General features: G+C 41.0%; 2 protein-coding genes across 9 annotated transcripts in view; one reads left to right on the top strand and one right to left on the bottom strand.

The window, feature by feature from the left end:
- The window catches only part of COG5 (component of oligomeric golgi complex 5), a 174,559-nt gene that overhangs the window by 28,909 nt on the left and 123,788 nt on the right, over window positions 1–21,862 (top strand). The window lies entirely within an intron of this gene.
- Window positions 4,978–11,038, bottom strand: GPR22 (G protein-coupled receptor 22). Of its 4 annotated transcripts, XM_083399955.1 has the most exons (4): window positions 10,406–11,037; window positions 9,177–9,423; window positions 8,397–8,551; window positions 4,978–6,619 (listed from the first exon to the last, which is right to left on the bottom strand). In XM_083399955.1, exon 4 carries the CDS (start codon window positions 6,609–6,611, stop codon window positions 5,340–5,342), a length of 1,272 nt encoding a protein of 423 aa, XP_083256081.1. In that variant the 5' UTR covers window positions 6,612–6,619; window positions 8,397–8,551; window positions 9,177–9,423; window positions 10,406–11,037; the 3' UTR covers window positions 4,978–5,339. The 4 variants fall into 4 exon arrangements, with proteins under 4 accessions (XP_083256081.1, XP_083256082.1, XP_083256079.1 ...); XM_083399956.1 differs by lacking the exon at window positions 8,397–8,551 and having other exon boundaries at window positions 10,406–11,038; XM_083399953.1 differs by having other exon boundaries at window positions 8,397–9,423.

The following is a 21,862-nucleotide window of genomic DNA, read 5'->3' as shown; positions in this document are numbered from 1 at the left end:
TACCTTGGAGTAAATCCTACTGAACTCAATGCAATTTACTTATTAGTAGGCTTGGAACAACCTAATGCAACTCTAGAACACTTTTAAAAAATGTTGTTTGGTAGTAAAATACGGCACTATTATTGGCTGTACACTTATCGAGTTAAAACCATCTGTCAGAGGAGGACAGGAAATTTGAATTAAAGATGGTAGTCAGATAACTAAAGAGCAATCAACTATTTTCCTTCATCTGACTGATAAGAGGAACAAGGACGTGCTATCTGATATGACCATTGTTCCCTTTAACCATGAGCGATTGCAGAGTTGTTGAGGCAAAAGCAGTGCTGGCGAAAAATGATATTGCAAACACAACACATTTATCAAACATTTAAGGAGGCTGTCCGCCTAAAAATCTAGTGTTTTAGTACATACAATCTAATGTCAGATCCGGTAGGTGCCTCTTTTTAGGTGTCTGTTTCAGGTTATAACCCTTGTACAGTCATACCTTGGTTTGCGAATGCCTTGCAAGTCGAACGTTTTGGCTCCTGAACGCCGCAAACCCGGAATTGAGTGTTCCAGTTTGCTAATGTTCTTTGGAACCTGAACATCTGACACGGCTTCTGCAGGAGCTTCCTGCAGCCAATCGGAAGTCACGCTTTGGTTTCCAAATGTTTTGGAAGTTGAATGAACTTCTGGAATGGATACTGTTTGACTTCAAGGTACGACTGTACAACATTTAATTTCCTTCCACTGTAGAGATGGGAAGGGCTGTTTCAGAAAGATGTTGCTTTGCCACCGGATACATGATGATAGAATCACATGCAAGATCCAAACAGTTGCTTATAGGAAGCCTAGTCTTGTTGAATTGGTATCGTTGGCTTAGACCGTAAGAGGAATTAATGCAGGCGAGTTGTTGAAAGTATATATTCTGTCTCCCTTTGCACTTCCCTGTTCACCCTCAGAAGCCTCTCTGGAAGGTCCGGGACCTCCCTGAACAGGCTGGGACAGGACTGACTTTTCCTAGCTCCTCCAAGCCCAGCCCCACATTTTCACGGGGACCCGTGAGAGGATTTGGGGGGGGGGGGTTGTAGGTGGCTGTGGGGGAAGAGAAGATAGTTCCGTTTCTTTGTTGTAAAATAAAAAAAAAAATACAACATACAGTATACAGTGGCAGTGAATGAACCCATCGCCAGAAAGGTATATTCACCAGGAAGACCTGTTTAGTTATCTGATACTCGTTATGTACAGTACTGTCTAATTGTGATATAGTCCTTACCAAAACCTGCTCCAGTTCCCTATTCTCAGTACATCTAATTACACATATTGCCTCTTGACTAAATTATTGGAAAGGGGTGCTAGCGAATTCTGTTAATTCTGTCCGTGGCTTTTGAAAGCTAACTTACACTTGCTTGTGTTACAAATCTGTGCCGTCATTGTAAGATGGCTATTATCTCTCGTGTGAGAGAAGCCATAGAATTGTAAGTTGACCGTAGCTGTACCTCAGTCTCCCTTAAAGACAAGACAGGGATAAGATTTAAAGTGATTGAGAATATTTTGCATTGATGTGGAGCCTTGCTTTCTAGATAACTGAGAACTGGTGCTGTCTTCCTTCTGTCAGATGAAAGATTTAGAGTTGCTCCAAAGGAGGTTATGACGAATGCTTGATGAATGCTGAGCCATTGTTATTATTTTAATCTGTTTTGTTTGCCATGAGAAGAACCAGTTCTGCCTAATTTTCCCGGGGTTATAGGAGCTACCATGATGGTTGAAAAGTTTTAGTTAGCATTAGCATTTAGTTAGTTTAGGTTTTTGTAACACGTGAGACTCTGATACATTGATTCCTCCCACTTCTACCATCACGTCGTCTTTAATGCTAGCTTGCCTGCCAAATATTCTTAATAATAATTTCTGCTGCAATTGCTCAGTAACTGTATTGTCTTTTAAAAGATACACCTTTTGCTGCATAAGTAGTTTTATGCAGGGCTTTTAAAGGCCGTCTTGCGCGATTAACTTGTGGCCAAAGTGAATGCAACTTGCCATCCATGCATGATGGCCCATCGCTGATTGACAATTTGTAGGTAGGCAACGAAAACAGATAGTTAAATCACTTGTTAAGCCGCAGGATGTGGCCAGTGGGTTGTGTTAGCCTTGGCAAGCTGCAACTTGTGTGTGTGTGTGCTTTGCGTCGTGCCACCTGTTGTTCAGAATGCTTGGAAGTTGCGCTTAATATTTATTCAATACACTTATGCACTGTTTGTGTTTTGCGGGTCTCCAGACACACCATAACAGCAAAGAATAGCAACGTCTTACAAAGAGATAGCTTGGTCATCTTTCCGTGTTGAAAAGCTTGGGTGGATTCAGAGCAGATCCGCATTGGAAGCAAACCCAAAATACATTGCTTACATTGGAAGCAAACCCAAAATACATTTAAAGCACATAACTTAGAATCATAGAACTGTAGGGACCATGAGGGTCATCTAGTCCAACCCGCCTGCAATGTGGGAATTCGTCCAACATGGGGCTCGAACCCACAACCCTGAGATCAAGAGTCTCATACTCTACCTACTGAGCCATGAATGAAATTGCTTCCCCCAAAGAATCCTGGGAAATGTCGTTTGTTAAGGCTGCTGGGAATTGTAGCTCTGAAGGGGAAACTACAGTTCCCAGGATTCCTTGGGGCAAGTTGTGTGCTCTAAATGTGCGTCGGCTGTGCTTTATATGGATTGGGTAGATCTTCCCTCGGGCGACTTCTTAAAAGCTGGCATTTGTGAAGGCTGCAGTTCCATGTACATATTGACTACCTTGTTAAGTCCAGTATCCCCAACTTTCTGAAGCTGCCTGGGCAGCCAGGGAAGCAGAACATAGCTGAGGCTGGGCTTAAGCATGGGCTCAGAGGCTACATCATACTCCTTCCCTTGTTTACAAGGCCAAGCAAGGAACCTTTAAGAAGACACTGCATCCAAATGTGCCAGTACGGTATGAAACCATTCCATAGCATCCCCATTAAATTGAAAGTGACTGTGTGTGGGTGTTTGCAGTCTGCATCTCAGTATCTTGGTTTTGCCATATACCATGTTTTTCCGTGTATAAGACTAGGCCCCCCCTCTAAATATAATGTCAAAAATTAGGGGGCGTCTTATACACGGATAGTGCTGAGGGTGGACTGGCGATTGGTTGTTGCCCCGAAAATCTTATAGATGGAAAAATACATGTCACATCTACTACCCTGACTTTCATAAGACTTTTAAGACCTCTTGACTGATCTGTACCTTTTGGGTGTCCTTTGAAAACCCGTGACAAAGGGGGGGGGGAGCTTAATTTAAGGTGCTCATTGAAATTCACCCCCCCCCATTTCACAAAGCATCACGTTGGCTGGTGCTAGGCTTTATAGTCTCTTGGTGAGATCAGAGCAGTGCCAGGTCAGGCCAGATTGGTTGACAACTTGGGTCTGCATCAGGACTTCTGATGCAATAGAGCTAACACCAGGTAGCTGATTCACTTGCAAGATTATCCTAAGTCCACTCTAGAATCAGTGCACAAAGATCATTGGAATGAAATGGGCAGTGGGTTGGATTTTTTCCTTCCAATGTCCACATGAAGGCTGCCCAAGTCATATTTCAAATTGGTTAAGCAGAGAAAACTGTCTTATCTGGAAATGCTTGGAGTTCTTACACCATCACTTGTTCAGTTTCAGGTATCCTAGATTGGTCACCCAATCATCTTGAGGAAGAAATATAAGAAACCCCTTTTTAAAAGAGGGCTGTGTTCACCTCTCTCCCAAAAGCATTGCTGAGCCTGATCAGAAGTTGGTCTTTATTAGCTCTGAAGGGACAAGGATCCAAATTACTGTACCCCAAGTACAGTGTCGGGTTCTACACCTCGCAGTTGGTCTAAGCCAGGGTTTTCCTAAGTCACGTCTCTAGCTGTTTTGGGACTGCAGTACCCCTCACCCCTGACCACTGGTCCTGCTAGCTAGGGATGATGGGAGTTGTAGTCCAAAAACAGCTGGAGACCCAAGTTTGGGAAAAACCCTGGCCTAAGTGACGATGACAGCTGGATGCGCCCAGCGTTGATCAGTGAGGTAACTGGCAGAAATGTAGCAATATCACATCTGGTTTCAGATTAAGGGATCCCTGCAAGTTTACCATTTCAAATGTCTATTCTGCACAGTACTTTAAGAGTTAGAGTTAACTAGCGGTAGTAAGAACAGAATGATAAAGGATCCGTGGGGGTTCCTACGCAATTCCTTTCTTTTCAGGCTGAGTGGGGGAGAGTTGAAATCATGCAGCTAACTATGATTCTGATAGCCTTCCAAATTGCAATTACCCTGTTAGTTATTGGACAAGGTGCAGTGCTAGTTTGAGTAGTAGGAAAACACAATATCCTGCCTTCCTTGAGGGCAGATATCTGGATCCTACAAATCAAATGAAGTAATGCTGTACTGCAAATTTAATGTCTGGATGGGCTCGTAATAACACTTGTGTTGCTGCCCTGTGATGCATTTGTGGAAAGTAACTGTTGGAGATTTGGCATTTTGATTGCAATGCTACACTTAGTAGAAAGTGCTGGAAGGAAGAAAATATTGTTTTAAAATCAGAATAGCATAATTAAGGCTTGTTTATGTGGCTCGTAAACATGGGAAGAACATTCCTTATTTCATCCATTAAGTGCATTATCGTATAACCATTTCTGTAACAGATTAACATTATATTATGAGAGAGGTTGTCTATTTTTGCTGTGAAAACTAGTTGTAAGGGCAGGTTGTTTCGGCTTTAAAGAAACTTAAAATTTAACAATTCCTTAGATTAGGTCAGAGATGTGGTGTGTGATGAACATGTGTGGGATGCATTGGACACATAATTATAATTTCTGGCTCTGATAAAAAAAGTTTGGTGTTCATTAATATAGTTTGATATATCAGAAGAGAGACATCTGGAAAGATTTAAAAACCTTAATGTCACGCAAGTTATGTCAAGCCAATAAACTCTTTTGGTGGCAGAAAGCTTAAAAACAAAGCTTTATATATTTACAGCAACTCAAATATATATATATATATGTTTAAAAGTGTACACCTTTTAAGGCTATTTTTATATAAAATATTTACGTAGATGTATATTGGAGGACAGCATATTGACAAAATATTTCCATGGTATTACTCTTAACAAACTGCCATGCAACACACACCTTGACTAATGAAGAAATAGAATATACAGGCCTTATCTATTTAGCACATGTCAAACATTTACAGTCTACCCAATTCTATCGTCCATTTTTTTTAAAAAAAAAGATCCTTATTTGGCAGTATTTACTTCAGCTTCTTCTTAACATTTCCTATTAAATGATTCAGCGAATACTGAAATCTAATCTGTGACAACCTGAGGTACTAAGCATTTTTGTCTTACTTCATGGTCTTCAAAAGTAATTGTCTTGTTCCTCTTAGGCTCTATCCACGAGTTGTGTATAACGGCATTATTTGGAATGGGGTCAGCTTCCACTATTGAAACGACGCGCTTTTTCATTTTGCTTTTCAGAACTTTCTGAAATTTCTGTCTGGTGAATGCGTATAGTAGAGGGTGGAAAATGGTAGTTCCGTATGCCATGACTAGAAAACATAACCTCAGTTTTACCAAAAGGTCACTTGGGCCCAAACATAAAATGGTAGTGTTTAAAACCGTAATTGGCGTCCAGCAGAGAAGAAAAGTTGAAATGATCAACAGTGACATCCTGAAGACTCTCTTCTGTCTTTCCCGCCTTTCGCGATGCCTCTTTACAGCCCTCCGTAGGGCAATTATAACAGAAACGGAAGTCCTCACGCCAAAGACGACATTTCTCCCTCCGCTGCTATGGGATACTTCAGTAGTTTCGTGTTGTGTGGACAAAGAAATGGTTTTTTTCTTCCTTGCTTTTTTCTTTTGTGCCGTGGAGAATCTTGTGCCTATTCGGATATTGAGTGCCTGGAGGATTTTGCTGTACGTAATTAACATTACTATAACGGTGAAAAAAAATATCGGAATCTGCACTAAAAGATGGTAGTACATTCCCAGCTCTGTGTAGTATTCATTTGTGCTGACGCACAAGAGCGTCTTATTTTCCCAAGTATTGGCACTTTGAAGACTGAAGAAATTCACTTCGATGAATGGAATTAAGAAGGCGAAGAAAGAGACGATCCATATCGATGTCATGAGCGTCACAGCCCTTCCCATGGTCAAAATCCGATTTGCAGGCTTCACAGAGATATCGTATCGGTCCAAAGTGATAGCAAAGACGTTGATTGCGGTGGAGACACTTGCGAAGGAGACACAAGCCTCGTGGAAGCAGCAGATCAGTGCTGTGTTGCTCTCCAGAGAAAGCAGAAGAATAACTATAGTTAGAGGGATACACCCCACACAAATTATTACATCAAGGACGTGCAGGTTCATTGTAATAATGTTACTGACCGAGTTGATTAAGTTGGATTTCATGCAGTAAAGTACCAAGACAGTGAGGTTGCTGCCAAGTCCCAATACAATTTCTAGCATCAGAAATCCAGTAAGAGAAACTTGAAAGCTTAATGGATAAGACAGTGGTTGGTACATATTTGTGTCGATGTCGTCAATGGCATCTCGAACTGTAATGTTGGATTCAGACTGCATGTTGACTTCTAGAATGGAAGAGAAACACATTCTTTTGTTGGAAGTTTGCCCTGAAAGATGAGAGAGAACATATAAAGCTGTTTTTGGATGCTCGTCATAATTTACATGTCTACAGAAAAGCAGGTTTTGGTTTTTATTAGCTTTTAATTAACACACGGTGACTTTGGAATTGTACTTAGCTTGCAGGAATTGAAGGCAGTAAAAAAAAAGATTTTTTTTTTAAAACAAGGCCGTAACATTTGCAATGCAAACTGCATACATAGTTTTGACCTTTGTACTTGTTGGAAACTAAGCCATATTATTTTATATGAAGCTTTTGTGGGGAAAGGGAGGTGGGCTATATTTCAAAGAAACATGCATTTTGGCATTTCTTCCTCTGGATGATAACTCCACCCTGAAACATTTCTTTAGATTACAGTCATGTTATTGGAATGGTGTACTTAGAAGTGTCTTGTATTGAGTGATTGTCTTTGATGTATCAACGTGTAAAATGTTGTGGGTGCATATAAATTGTGCAGTTATAAGTGAATGTTTGTACATAAGCGCAAAGATTTGCAAATGTATGTACAGTCTCTTGCACTGATTTCATAAACTATTGATACATATTTTCTATGCGCCCAGCATGTTAAATTCAAGGAAATTCAAGCTGCTAGCAAGAGAGAGGGGCTTCATAGTGTTGAGTTGTTGAGCTGCATGAAGCAGGAGAATTTAATCACAACATCTTTGTCATCTTGTTAGACAAGAATACATATTTTGTCATGGTGGGGTTACGTAGGCAGGCTTAAGTGGGTGGTGCATTTGTGTGTGTTTTCTGCACAAAATACTGTCGTCTTCCACCCCATGTTGAAAATTACAGTTTACCGAAATATAATTAATTGTGGCAATATGACTTCTGCTATGACCACACCCTGGGCAGTTTATGATTCCAGTGTCACATATTCAATAATAATACTTTTAGATGCTTGCTAATTGACTGCTTCTGAAAGGTGAACCACTTTCTGTGCCTTAGGCCTTCTGACAGTGCTATTTACTCAAATGTAAGTCCCATTGTGGTCACTGGGGCATACTCCTAGGTAAACCTGCATAGAGTTGCTGCGCAAGATATTTCGGCAAAAAACCTATTTGTCTTGGTTGTTTCATATCCGTGTTTACACCCTTGTAGAATAAACATTTTAGAAATAAAACGACAGTTATTAATCCTTTCACTCGGAAATTTCAATAATTGGTTGGGGTTTTGGTTAATTATTAGCTGGCATATTTATTGAAGAAGGGCAATGATTTTTATACTATAAGAGTTTTGGTTAGGAAATAAAGCAGAAAACACTTTAAAAAATACTAGCTGTTACTCTATCACCAGATGCAAGTTTTGAATGACTTAGATGGCAATTTCTTCTGTTTATGAGATCTTGGCCATAGGGACATGTTTACAGCTATTCTAAATGTATTGTAAATTATATACCCTTTGCAGTGGTTAACAAAAAACTCAGAAAGATTAGAGGTAGTTAAGCACACTGTATAACCTAGCCTGTTTTACTAGGCTAAGCTGCAGGAACATGCAAACTGAAATCTTGCAAAAATGGAAAAATTCCCCATGTGCCAACTTTTAGACAGACAGATTAAACATTAGGTCTTTGTCGCACCAGTCAGTTAGATAGATGTTCAGTTAAATAAAAGCAGAGATGTCAAGATGGGAAGGTAATTAAAATGAAACGCATACCCAGAGCTGTGCTCTTTTCTTCTGCAAATGTTAAAACAGAGGTTGGGTGCATGCAAAATCTGACCTACCTGTTTTCTGTTGCCTCAGGGGCCTTTCAGCTCACTATAGCAGCTTCTCATAAATTCATACATGGTGTCACTGACAGATTTTGACATGCGTTTTCACCTGGCAACAGAAAGATGGCTGCGATCGGTTTCCAGCCTTGCAGAATATTTTAGTTTTTCTTTTTGTTTTCAGCACATCAGCAGCAGATGAAAAAAAAAGCACAATTGAACAAAAAGGCTTAATTATAGGTTCCTACAGACCAGAGTCTGGTGTATATGAGTTGTATCTCCCTTTTAAAAGCCACTGGTGGACAGCAACTCTTTTGTGAGTGATTAATAATTTCTAGCCTCTTCTCCATTGTTTGGCACCACTTTTTAATTTCATTTCTAAAAATGTAAGCTGCAGAATAGAAATTAACACTGGACTTCAAAAACGCCCTTTTGTTAGAGTTGTGCAATGGCTTGTGTGGTACTTTTGTTCGTTAGTGTGGAGTCCTGGGTTTGCCACAAAAATTGCCGTGTGTTGCATTAATCCAGTTCCTGTGTGCTCATTTGCAGCTACTATAACTCGGGTCATAAACTACATCAGCTGGTTAGGATAGTTCCCTTAAACTTTAGTCACTGTACTAAGTGCTACAAATGGCGTTTTATTGTTGTATATGACATACTTGGAGCCAAATTTTAGCATGCTGGTATTTATATAGATATTCCTTCAGGGAAAATTTGTGTTACTGTTTCTTCATTCATCAGCCACATCCACAATTCTGGTTTTATGTTATAAATCCATTTGCAAGAGATGCTCACCATTTTGCTTCAGCAATAAGCCACTGAATTAATCTCCTCTCCTTGAGTATTTGAGCAGGTGCCTTTGTTAGTCCTCCGTGTCCATATATGCATCACACGCCATTCGAGGGGGAATGTAGACCCATAACTTTCTTGTAAATCCTTGGGTTTAAAAACATAAGCAAATCCCGATAGCTGTTGTGAAGATCTGCGGGCGACTGTGTTTTTCTTGTTGCCGGTAATAAAACCGAATCAGATTATATGCTCCCTTGAAAAGGAAGATGAAAGATGATAAAAGCAGAGATTCTATAATAATTTAAATACAATTATGACTGACTACATGCTTCTAGTATCATCTGATTGCACACTATGAAAGATGGCTTCTGTCAGACAGTGTGAAATTGTTTTCTGTAGGAGTATGTAACATTAACAAAATTATTTAAGTACTTCCGAATATGGTAGCTCTCTTCTGTTCTTTCCCATCCTGAAATACCTTTCCATTTGGATCCATTTAGACTGGATATATTTTAAGATTACATTAAAGCCAAGGATACAGTAGTAGTTAGGGGAGGAATGTTTCTACAATTAAAAAAACAATAATTCATAAGTACTGTGGAATGCAGCTTTAACAATAGACTAGTTTACATGCTAATGTATTGGCTTCATTTGACCATGTAAAAGTCTCCACTGCTTTGTAGGAATTATAAGTAGCATTTTGATTTCCTTACTTTGTGTAAGCGTATTTGCATTACACTTCTTCAGACATACCTTCAGTAGCAAAGCATTTAACAGAAACACACACACACACAATTTCCCCATAGGCAACCTGGGATTAGTCATATAACCCATCCCCCACAAAAAAAGCATTTATGATCCTTTATGGGATATTTGAATTTGTTAGTGACATATGTGGCCGCCTAATATATATATATATTAATGGCCTTGACAGAAGAAAGCATTTTAACTGCATTAAGAACTATTTAGCAGCCGAAACCTAAGCTGTGCCATCCCTTAAAAGGTACAGACATTGTAATCTTCCAGATCGCATGAATTTACAGGCAAAACACTGTTTAAGGATTTCATCCTTTTAAATGGAAGAAGGCATATTTGAATGCTGTGTGTCCTCAGAAATAAAAGCAGGAAGCCAAATCAGAATTTTAAGCTGAACCTGTCATCTCTCTCCCCCCTTCACAAACGTTGTTTCTTAGCTACTGCTGAGGCTCTGTATTGTAAAAAGGAATGTGCCTTACCTCTATTGAGGATGCGATAAATTCCCGAAGCTGGTGGAACAGTTCCAGTTTGGAGGGATTCATAGTTTGTTTGTTTTTGGGTTGTTGCTGTTTTTCACTTGTTAGCAGAGTACAGGGGGAAGAGGGTGAAAAGCATCTCTCCGAAAAAGGACCTTAATGAAAATTTGCGCTTGTGCTGTGCCATTGTTTCCGCGCTGTTTGTTCACATGCACACAGCATGCAGTGCTGCTTTCAGAGCCTGCTGCAGTCTCCCGCTTCCCACCGTAGAATCAATAAGCATCTGAAAATGCATAATGAAAGTAATTTAACATACTGAAGGCTTCTTGTCTCCAGAGGCAGCGCAGGCTCCGCCGTTGGGAAGAGGAGCAGCTTGGGCTGCCTAGGAAAGCTTGTTCCGGGCAGCCTGAGCAGAATGACAGCCTACCTTGTCGCTTCTCTTCACTGCAGAGAGATGCAGTGCACTCACTAATTTTGATTGGTCAGTGATGTTCGGCTTAAACTGTGCTTCATGCATATGGGAGTGAATTTTCTTTTTCTCTTTTTAGAGGAAGCATCTGTTTAAAGGGCTATTTTTTAAAGTGATGCCTTGGATATATTAAAGAATAATAGTTTTAGTGTCCCCATTTTGCACAGTGTGTGTGTGTGTGGTGCAGAATAGTGGATGTGCTACATCAGACCACACAAGTAGGGGAAAGCAGGTATATATCATATTGCATATATAATATTTAGACGAATATGTTGTTTGCACATGCTGTTCCTCTAGGGTCTGCTTTACATCTACCCCTCTGGTGCAAATCCATTCTCTTCAGTTAATGGCACTAAATCTTAGCCAATATTGTATATTTATGGGAAGTAGGAACTGAAAAAGTAGAGTTTGGCATGGAATCACTTGGGGTATTTAGGATATTAGTAGGAAAAATGAATTTCATTGAGTTTTGATTTTATATAGTCTGTCAACTGTGGTTTCCAGTTCTGGCATATTGCAGTTTGGTAGATTTCACCGAGAAATGTATTGAATGTGAAAGCTGTGAATATTACTTCTCTTTCAGTGCAGGACACTGAATATTGTTCTTATGCATGATTCTGTTAAACTCTATTTCTTTCGTACATCTTTCTTATCTGTCTTACAGCTTCATGTTCATTTAACTTAATATTTAATCTTTGCTCAATTATGAGTAGGAACTTGAGTAGTGGTAGCTATATGATGAGCAATTAAATCAGAGAGTCAGGATGTTCTTTTTGGACCATCTTGAATGAGTCAGGATGTGCTATTAAATCTAGAATGTGGATAAGACACACCTGGAAAATGCCTTTTATTAGGTTTAAGAATAGATTAGTCTAAAATTATGTTCTGTTAGTGGGTATGTAGATGTGGGTTGCAATTCATTGCAGGCATTAAAAAAAACCCAGGGACCTGTTATCTGTTAATGGTTGGCTTGGTTCCTTAGGTGTAGCTACTGCAACTGGAAGAACTGCAGAGGCACAGGAATGCTTTCTTTGCATCACAGCTGTAAACTGCTGGAAAAACCAAAAAATGCACAATAGACAGCACATTTGTAAGGAGGCTAGTTTTAAAATTTTTAAAAATAAATACACTGTAAAGAGAAAAGGAGTTGCTAATGGAAGATGTCTATACATACTACAATGTATGTACAGTGGTGCCTCGCAAGACGAAATTAATTCGTTCTGCGAGTTTTTTTGTCTTGTGAATTTTTCATCTTGCGAAGCATGGTTTCCCATAGGAAATGCATTGACGGTTTCCCATAGGAATGCATTGACGGTTTTAAGAAAAAGGCGCAAGACGTTATCGTCTTGCAAAGCAAGCCCATAGGGAAATTCGTCTTGCGAAGCAACTCAAAAAACAAAAAACTCTTTCGTCTTGCGAGTTTTTCGTCTTGCGAGGCATTCATCTTGCAAGGTACCACTGTATAATGGAAGATGTCTTTACATACTACAGTGGTAGTTGTCTTTCAAATGGCCATCAAATTGGTGGGGCCAGGTTTTCTTGAACATCCATTTTTTCATGAAGTTGGAAAACTAATAGTCAGCCAAAACATGTCACTGCCGCATCTCTTGTCCCACCCCCAGCTACGATTGGGACATATGGCACAAATGGAGTAGGATAAGTGGCCATCCCAGATTTTGGCTTACTGTCAAAGCTTTTGCCAGTATGTTGTTGTACTTGGCCACCGGAGCACTTGGTGGAAGCAGCAAGACCTCTTGCTGCTTCTGAGAACCTCCAAAGCCTAGTATGATTGCAAGGATGAGTCCTTTCCCCTTATAAATAGGAAGCCTCCTAGGAGTCTTGTGAATTAAGATCTTGAGACATTGGCAATAGTGCATCTTGGCAGGTTTACCCAGTAAGTTACACTTGCAGAGATCTTGAAAGTGGGGGTGTTATTCATTGTACATACACTATCAACATAAACACAATTAACATATTTCAGTGGGGACTGGCTCAGCAACAATGCATATCTATTAACACCAATGGAGATAACTTAGTACAGTGGTGCCCCGCAAGACGAAATTAATTTGTTCTGCGAGTTTTTTCGTTCTACGAGTTTTTTCGTCTTGCGAAGCACCAATGTGTATTGACGATTTCCCATAGGAATGCATTGGCGGTTTAAAAAAAAAGGCGCAAGACGTTTCGTCTTGCGAAGCAAGCCCATAGGGAAATCCGTCTTGCGAAGCAACTCAGAAAACGGAAAACTCTTTCGTCTTGCGAGTTTTTTGTCTTCCGAGGCATTCATCTTGCGGGGCACCACTGTAACAATGTACATACATTTCTAATGTTTGAGGGGATAACCTAAATAATTCTCACCACAATTAAATCACACACACAAAACACACACACATTCACTAACACCGGATAGGGCCTTTTCCATGATGGCACTCCACTTGTGGGACTTCCTTCTCATGAAGGTGCAGTTGTCCTCTATATTCAGAAGTTTCCAGCTTTCGCTCAAAATACATCTTTTGCCCAAGCATTTGGGGAGTGAGTTTGTCGGTTGTGTTTCTGCCGCTTCTGAATCTCTGGTGATGTTTTCGTTTGCTGTACTGTAAGTTGCGGCAATAAATTTTAATTCCGATGTAGGTTGGGTTTTTGTATTGTGCTTTGGGATGAAGGACAATCTAAAAGTCTAATTAAATTAAGAAATTTATTTAAACTAACTAAAAGATGTAAATTCTGTTGTTTATTGCATAAGATCCTTGAATATATACTGAAGGTAGAGAGAACTTTTACATTGCCTTGTTATAATATTTGTGCTTGTTTAGTTTTCCACCTGTGGCCCTTGACTTCACCTGGCAGTTTTGCCTCAAATGTTATCTATGAAGGTGTTTTGATTATACTCGTACCTCATATTTATATCAGCAAGCAAAATACTTGAGATAATACAATAACTAATTTCAGTCTTCCTCTACCTAGTCTGTGTCTCTTGTGATTTATCCACCTGATAGTTCAAAGACGGGGAAACGAATTGTCTTATGAATTTGCTGTTCCCTTCATTTTCTTTCTGATCCTCATCAGCATGTATTTCACTGTATTTGCCAGGAGATTTTTCTTTTTTGCTGGAAGTATTTTGTCTAGATTTCTACATTTGACAGGGGTAGTTCTATGGCTTAAAACAATTAAGAAATGTCCATAATCTCATACCTTTTCCCTTTATCGCTTTTAATTTAACAGATATCACTTTGTTTTAATTGTTGGATATAACGGGATATGTGGTTATATGGACTAGAAACTAAATTCATTATATTATATTCATAATATTCTTGTTACTGTTTACAGAGATCATCATTTGTATTATGATAAATCTCTCCAGCATTAGATGGGTGATGGGAGATCATTTTTGGTTATGGTCTCTTAACCAGCTTGTTCATGAAAGGTAATCGGAAACCTCCCCACAAATTTTGTTTCATCTCTGGCTAAAATGGAGCTAGTCACAGCAGTGGTGGACTTTGGGCTTTAAAATTTCAGCAGCATTTTGTGCGAAGCCAAAATTCAGTGCCCCTCCTCGCATCTCTTGACTCCCCTTGTTCCATCTTTGTTGTGGTGCCCCCTTGAGGCACTCTCTCGGCTCAGCACCCTGTGCAGTTGAACCTGTCACGTTCCCCTAAATCTGCCTCTGGTCACAGCTAGTCATCTTTCAAATACAGTTGCCCATTGAGTGAGGGTTTTGTATTTGGTCAGTGTAGGCCATGGGTAGGCAACCTAAGGCCCGGGGGCCGGATCTGGCCCAATCGCCTTCTAAATCCTGCCTGCGGATGGTCGGGGAATCAGCGTGTTTTTACATGAGTAGAATGTGTCCTTTTATTTAAAATGCATCTCTGGGTTATTTGTGGGCCCATAGGAATTCGTTATTATTTTTTCAAAATATAGTCTGGCCCCCCACAAGGTCTGAGGGACAGTGGACCGGCTCCCTGCTGAAAGTTTGCTGACCCCTGGTGGAGCCATGACATTGAACTATGGTAGTGTAGTAGACGCTCGGGTTGCGAACAGGATCCGTGCGGGAAGCAAGTTCGCAACCTGCAGCGCCGCGTCTGCGCATGTGCGGGTTGTGTTTCGGCGCTTCTGCACATGTGCAAAGCGTGATTTAGTGCTTCTGCGCAAGTGCCAGAACCCGGAAGTAACCCGTTCCAGTACTTCTGGGTTCAGTGCGGTGCGCAACCAGAAATCGCGCAACCTGAAGCATCTGTAACCCGAGGTATGGCTGTAAATAGGTATGTCACTACCTATTGGTATCTCGGTTTAACGGTCAAGAATGATTTGGATTACAAACTCCACAAAATCAGAAATAGTGTCTTGGTTTGAGAACTTTAGCTTGGTCTAAGAATGGAATCCGAACGGTGGAAGGTCACCGGCGGCGGGAGGCCTCATTAGGGAAAGCGTGCCTTGGTTTAAGAACGGTTTTGGTTTAAGAACGGACTTCCGGAATGGATTAAGTTCGTAAACCGAGGTACCACTGTATATGAACATAAAAATAATCCAAGAGGCAGAGCATGAGAACAGCAGTCATCCCCAACAACTGGAATTCATGGCAAGCTGCCCCCTGTACTGGGAGGCTCCAGGTAGCCATCTTTCCCAATAGCCAATGATTTTCCTTTATGGTTTTGTCTAATCCTCTTTTAAAGCGCCCTTTTCAAAGAAATCTAAGATAAGGACACCACCACATCTTACAGGGGTAAATTGCATAAAGTATATTCTTGGTGAAGTAGTACCTCATTTTGTGTGTCCTTTTTTTAAAAAAAAAAAAAAATTATTGGAAATTTAAAGTTACAAGAGAAAAAGAAGAAATAAAAACAAGAAAAGCGAAAAAACAGAATTAACAATACAAATCAATAAAAAGAGAATAAAAAAAGAATACAATACACCAAAATCAAAAAACAAAAACAAAAGAATAAATTTGCAAACAAATCCAATGATTCCATATTCTTATCTTCGTTAACTTATTTCCTCGACCTCCTCACACCTCCCTCTTTTGTATTCTAATTATTAATTATCTCAGCAAATCCTTTCCATCTTTCACTATATTCTGTCCTTTAAGTATCTTAATTTATTTTGGCTTAATCTCACCATAAAAAGAAAAAACCCTAGAATTAAAAAAATTATTTATACATAACTCCTTATAACCTCATTTTGTGTGTCCTAACGCTACTACCAAAACATTTCAGAATATTACAATGAGTTCTAACAGAGACATTTCTGTCTTTTTACTTCCATAAATTTCCATGCTATTCATAATTTTTAAAACCTTTGTCGTGTCCCACTTCCACTACCTTTTCTAAGCTGAAAAGCCCCCCAAATTTTAGTATGGAAGGTGTTCCAGACCCTTGATCATTTTGTTTCCTTTTCTAGCTCTGCAGTATCCTTTTTGAGTTAAGTGACCAGAATTTTACAATAGTCCAAGGTTTGTTTTTTTAAGAGCAGTAGGTCATTAGCAGTAATATTTTCAACCCCAATTTATCCCTAGTGTAGAATTTGCCTTCTTAAAACTGCTCCTGCACATTGAATTGCAGTTTCACCACGATTTCTAGGGTTGCTTGGCATCTGAATTGGTAGCAACTGACTGTCTGTGTAGATAAGTAATATATGAGAAAGCGTGTTCTCCTTCATGGAGAGCACGTGTTGCGGTGGGGGCTGCCAGGACACTCCAAAGTTGGGGGCAGGCTAATAGTTCGTTGGCCACTGATGCGATTGGGGCTTCCCTTGTTGTTGGGAAGAAGTTAATGTTGCCATTTGTTGATTGACAGCCAGAAATGCTAAAACTCCTTGCACGAGGCTAGGGCTTCCTCTTTTCAACCGTGCATCGGATTGCCCGTCCCCCCCTCCCTAGAATTAGGGTTGTTCGCTTTGATCTTGCTATGCCTGTCATGGGGTCGTCTGCTCTTGGGGCAGGGGCCTGGCAAGAGATTCCGTTAAAGGAATTGGGGGCTAACTATTGCTTGGTCACTCTGTCAAGGGGGCTCGGGCCATAGCAATGAGCTCCTGGTTGCATTTGGGGTGAGGGCAGGTTCCCTGCTCCGCGTAACCCCCAAGTGTATTCCCCTATTCTGACTTTCGCATCGTGCGGAATGTCAGTCTGTCCCCCATGGTGGGGTCAGATAGTCGCAACCAATGCCTAAGCAACCACTCACAAATTTGTATTTCAATAGTTGTGGCCAAAATTATGCCAAAAATCTTAAACAAAAAATTATGTGTGATGTGTGAGTTATTGGGGTGGCCTTGGGGACCTCGACACGCAAGTTGATTTTTAGAGTCTAGGTTGGCACATAGGCTAGGATAAAAACCCTTTCTCTTGTGATTTCACGCTGCGAACCACCCTGAGATCTATGGGTATAAGGTGGTGTACAAATTTAATTAATAATAATAATTTCTATACCCATATACAAACAGACACATATTAGTACTTCACCTCTTGACTCTGTAATCATTTTCTGGTTTAAAGTGGAGATTTTGTGGTAGGAGGGCAACTTAGCCAGGAAATTTTATGTTATTGAGTAAATCATTCAATAAAGATGAGCTCAATTGTTATGCTGGAAAAGCTGGTGGGGGTGGGGTGGGAAACCACAAGAATCGCGTGCATTTCAACAAGTTTCTTCCTCTTGTCAAATTCTCGCAGTTCTCCTGTTTCGCTGGTGCTTGACATACTTTATGAATTATACTGATTTTTTCAGTGTAAATGGTAGATGGATTGTATGACGATGAGGTGATGTAAAGTGTTATTGAGCGTTGTTCTTGAAAGAATACTCCCCCATGAGTAAATTTGTGACCACTCATGCAACACATAAACATTTTAGATGCATGCTGTTTTACATATAATAGCCACTAGGCTATTAGTCTGCATATATATTTGTAGAGGAGAAGGTTTAGTCCATGTTCCCTGTACAGTCTTAGATTGAATGTTGTTCTGCTATTATTGATCACTGCTGTTCTAGAAAACAGGACTCATGCAACATTGTGCTCGGGCCTTCTAGTAAACAATGTTCTCTGTGCAGAGCGCTTTTGACCTTGCGTTAAGGGCTCTAGAGACTCTCCCAACAACTGTAATCTAATTAGTGTGGGTTTTCTAATAATGGTTATGAAACCAATTGGAGTGTTGGGTGGGTGCTTCAGAAATCTAAACAAAAATAAAAACAGAGCTGAAATAGTCGGTTACCATGTGGTTACATGAATAGGATCCTTCACCTTCCATATCAGGAAGCTTGGTAGCTGTAGTTTTGCGTATTAACCACAATCTTAAACCTCTCGAACTTTAGGTGGATTGGGGACACGGTGGTACAAAACATTTCTGTTTAGTACATGTTAAGCATGGCTATTTGTTCGGTATAAAACTGGCGCTGGCTCTAACGTTCTTACCCACGTGTCAATTTTCAGAGCTCAAAAAAATAATGCTCACTTTCATTACAGTGGTACCTCTGGTTACGTACTTAATTCGTTCCGGAGGTCCGTTCTTAACCTGAAACTGTTCTTAACCTGAAGCACCACTTTAGCTAATGGGGCCTCATGCCACCGCTGCTCCTGTGTGATTTCTGTTTTCATCCTGAAGCAAAGTTCTTAACCCGAGGTACGATTTCTGGGTTAGCGGAGTCTGTAACCTGAACCGTATGTAACCCAAGGTACCACTGTAGAAGTAATGTGCGTTTGGGAATATGGTGCAATCGCAACACACACATTTTATTGGTGCAAATTCAGTGCTAGGTGCTTGCAATGGCTTTCCCATTGGCAGAAGAGGAGGCTCCAAAATGAGTGGGGAAGCAGCCAGTGGTGTAGGAAGGGGGGGTGCGGAGCACCCCGGGTGTCATCACTGAGGGGGGGGTGACAAAATGGCAAAAATATGTTTCGTTGTTTTTTAAAAAAATGGGGCTTATGATACTATTTTGGAAAAGAAATAACTCCCGCACCCACCACCCAACCCTTCCTATGCCACTGGTAGCTAGGTGAGGCGGGGGGGGGGCACTGGGCACCACACTGTGGGGCCTGCAGCATGCCTGAGCCAAACATCTCTTCTGAGGGGGTGGAGTGTGGAGCTCACAGCGCGGAGCTCGCAGGCAGTCTGCCCGCCGCCTCAGCCACCCTACAGCTGAGGGGGAGGCTGCGGAGATGCTCCAAGCAGTGTGCCCTGTCTTGGCTCACCCCTCACCCCGCTGCAGGACGCGTGGGCTGCACTGGGCACCCAAGCGGCTAGCTACGCCTCTGGAAGCAGCTAAGGAAGAAGAAAGTGGAAAGAGCCTGACAGAGGCAGGCAAAGAAAAAGTTGGAATGAATATGGAATGGAGCCTCAGCTTGTCACCCTGTCTGCCTTCCTCCTCCTTTCCACAGCAGAGAGACCCTTCCTCTTTCTGGCTCCACCTCTTCCCACTTGTCTTGCAACATAGGGGGGTCCTTTGCATGGGGCTTCCCCTGCTTTTAGCAGGCAGTTTTGGGCTATGCATGGTTTTGCGTATGCGCGCCGCCTCTGGAACGTGGCCCTCATATGAGTTGCCATCGCACTGCATGTCATTTGGTTTCTTCTAGGAATGAAAGTATTTTGATAGAAACCTAGAGTTTCTCCACTGAAAAACGTCACACCAGTCCTTCAAGCCAACACAAAGCATGCAAAACATTCTTTTTTGAGAAGTACTGATCACATGTGATGGCTGCTTTCAAGCATGAAAAGAAAATCTTCACATTTGAACCTTTTGTACCAAATGGTCATATTTGGTGGACCCTTGTATTGGCTACTGTCATACTAAAATAATATAGAGCCACAAGCCAGCATGGGGACACACCGTTTGTGTTTGCCTTATCCTGTCTCCTGGTCACATACTAGTGTGACCCATTTAGACCACCCAGTAACTGGGGGATAACTGAGAAATGGAGAGCTCATTCTACTCAAGTGTGACATGGGGACGTTATGCAGATCTTGGGCAACAACCTCAACTGTCCAACAGTGTTCGCTAACATGCATGTAAAGGATATAGATTTATCCTTTAATTTGACCCAGTTTGCAAATAGTGAACCACAATCTCCAACTTCCCATCACAGTGTGTTGAAGTATAGATGGCAGAACTCATGTCTATACGTCTTTCCATTTTCCCCTGGAGTATATGAGGAAAAATAAATGAAATTTAAAAGTAACTCTTAAATTGGGATTCACTGACTAACCCATGTTACCGCATGTGTCTGTCCGTGACAAATGTGTGCCTTGTTTTACTTTAGGCAACCAAATAAAATGTATCGGTGGCAATAATTTTCTCTTGTTAACTGATGAGTAAAAGTAATTAAAACCATCCATCAGATCTTGTGTTCGGTTTCAATCTATGAGCTCGTCCATCCATATTTATTACTAGTATTCTCACACTTTGTTCCTGGAATGGCAGTAACAGTACATTTATACTGAGTGCTCTGTGTCTACTGCCTAGTTTACTTTGTTTTAATATAAAGTCAATTGTCTTCAATATACATTCTGTACAAGAAACATCATCCATGTCCAAGGCTTTTAAGGAAAATAGATGACACCACATTTGCTGGGTGCTAGAGTCAAAACAGACGGATTTGAGGAATTAAGCAGTAATTAATCTAGTTTTGACAAATGTAACCAAGGGAAGCTGAATCTGGGGCTGCTGCTGGATCTCTCTTGCATTTATTCACATGGTTGCATACAGGAAGAAAACATCCGTTTAGAACTGCTCTAGTTCTAATTCTGGGTTTTTAGAAGAGCAGCAGGTCTCTGATCGTCCCTGATCATTCTCCCATCAGATTCAGTGAGCATCTTAGCCTTGTTGCTGTGTGAAACACTTGGGCTTCTATGCCAGAAACATAGCCATAACTTGAATCTCTTTGCCTTTTGGAAATACGTTCAGATGCTGTACATGAATGGTCTTCTTTAAATCAGAATCTTGACAAATGCATTTGTTGCCTGAGTAAAGTGAAACTGCTGGCAGTTTAATTGTGTGGCCACCTTGTTTGCTTTACTTGTTTATAAAGTTGGTGGCTTCCCCTTTCTTCAGCATGCTTGTATCGGCTCTTGACAAAGCAAGATAATCAATACGGCTTCTCTGGATCGTGTGGCTTCATAGGTTGGTCTATGTTCTGAACGTCAGGTGCTTCCAGAAAAATGATGGACCAAAACCATAGAGGGCAGTCCAAAGCTGTCCTTTTATGGATCCCAGGCTTTGGATTGGATATAGATTGAAGCATACACCTTGTGATCAGATAAAACTGCCCCTACAAAGGTTGCCTCTAACCGCTTGGTTTATTTGGGGCACCAAGCCTCCATGTTGCTGTGTCAATTTGCTTCCTCTTCTGTTTCACTTTAACCCAATTTGGCAATAGGCAATAGGTGGATGGATTCAGGCATTAGCGAAGGGAAAAGGGAGGGTGTCATCACAGTTCCTCTCCTGATACCTTATACAGTGGTGCCTCGCAAGACGAAAATAATCCGTTCCGTGAGTCTCTTCGTCTAGCGGTTTTTTCGTCTTGCGAAGCAAGCCCATTAGCGGTTTAGTGGCTATTAGCGGCTATTAAAGGCTTAAGGGATTAGCGGATTAGCTGCTAAAAGGCTATTAGCAGCTTAGTGCCTTAGAAAAAGGGGGTGGGGAGTGGAAAAAAACCCCCAGAAATCGCAAGACATTTTCGTCTTGCGAAGCAAGCCCATAGCAAATTCGTTTTGCGAAGCACCTCCAAAACGGAAAACCCTTTCGTCTAGCGGGTTTTCCGTCTTGCAAGGCATTCGTCTTGCGGGGCACCACTGTACTCTACTTTCAGTTGCTGGTTTAAACCATACACTTCCTAGATTGCAAATCTTTTGAGGCAGGGACCTGCCTGCTCATTCTTTGTAAAGTACATGGCTAGAACTATGCACACTTGGGCAAATAAACTTTTGTGCTACAATTGACAATTGACCCAGTCTTGGAAGAATATAATGTATAAGCTATCATGTATGAGTTGTCACAACTGGCACACAGTACTACCAT

Source organism: Podarcis tiliguerta, assembly GCF_965153285.1.
Source record: "Podarcis tiliguerta genome assembly, chromosome: 10".
Taxonomy (NCBI): Eukaryota; Metazoa; Chordata; class Lepidosauria; order Squamata; family Lacertidae; genus Podarcis; species Podarcis tiliguerta.
This window is presented reverse-complemented; position numbering and strand designations above follow the sequence as displayed.

Coding starts and splice junctions, on each gene's coding strand:
- GPR22 (XM_083399956.1), bottom strand. CDS start 6,611: ATGCAGTCTGAATCCAACATTACAGTTCGAGATGCCATTGACGACATC.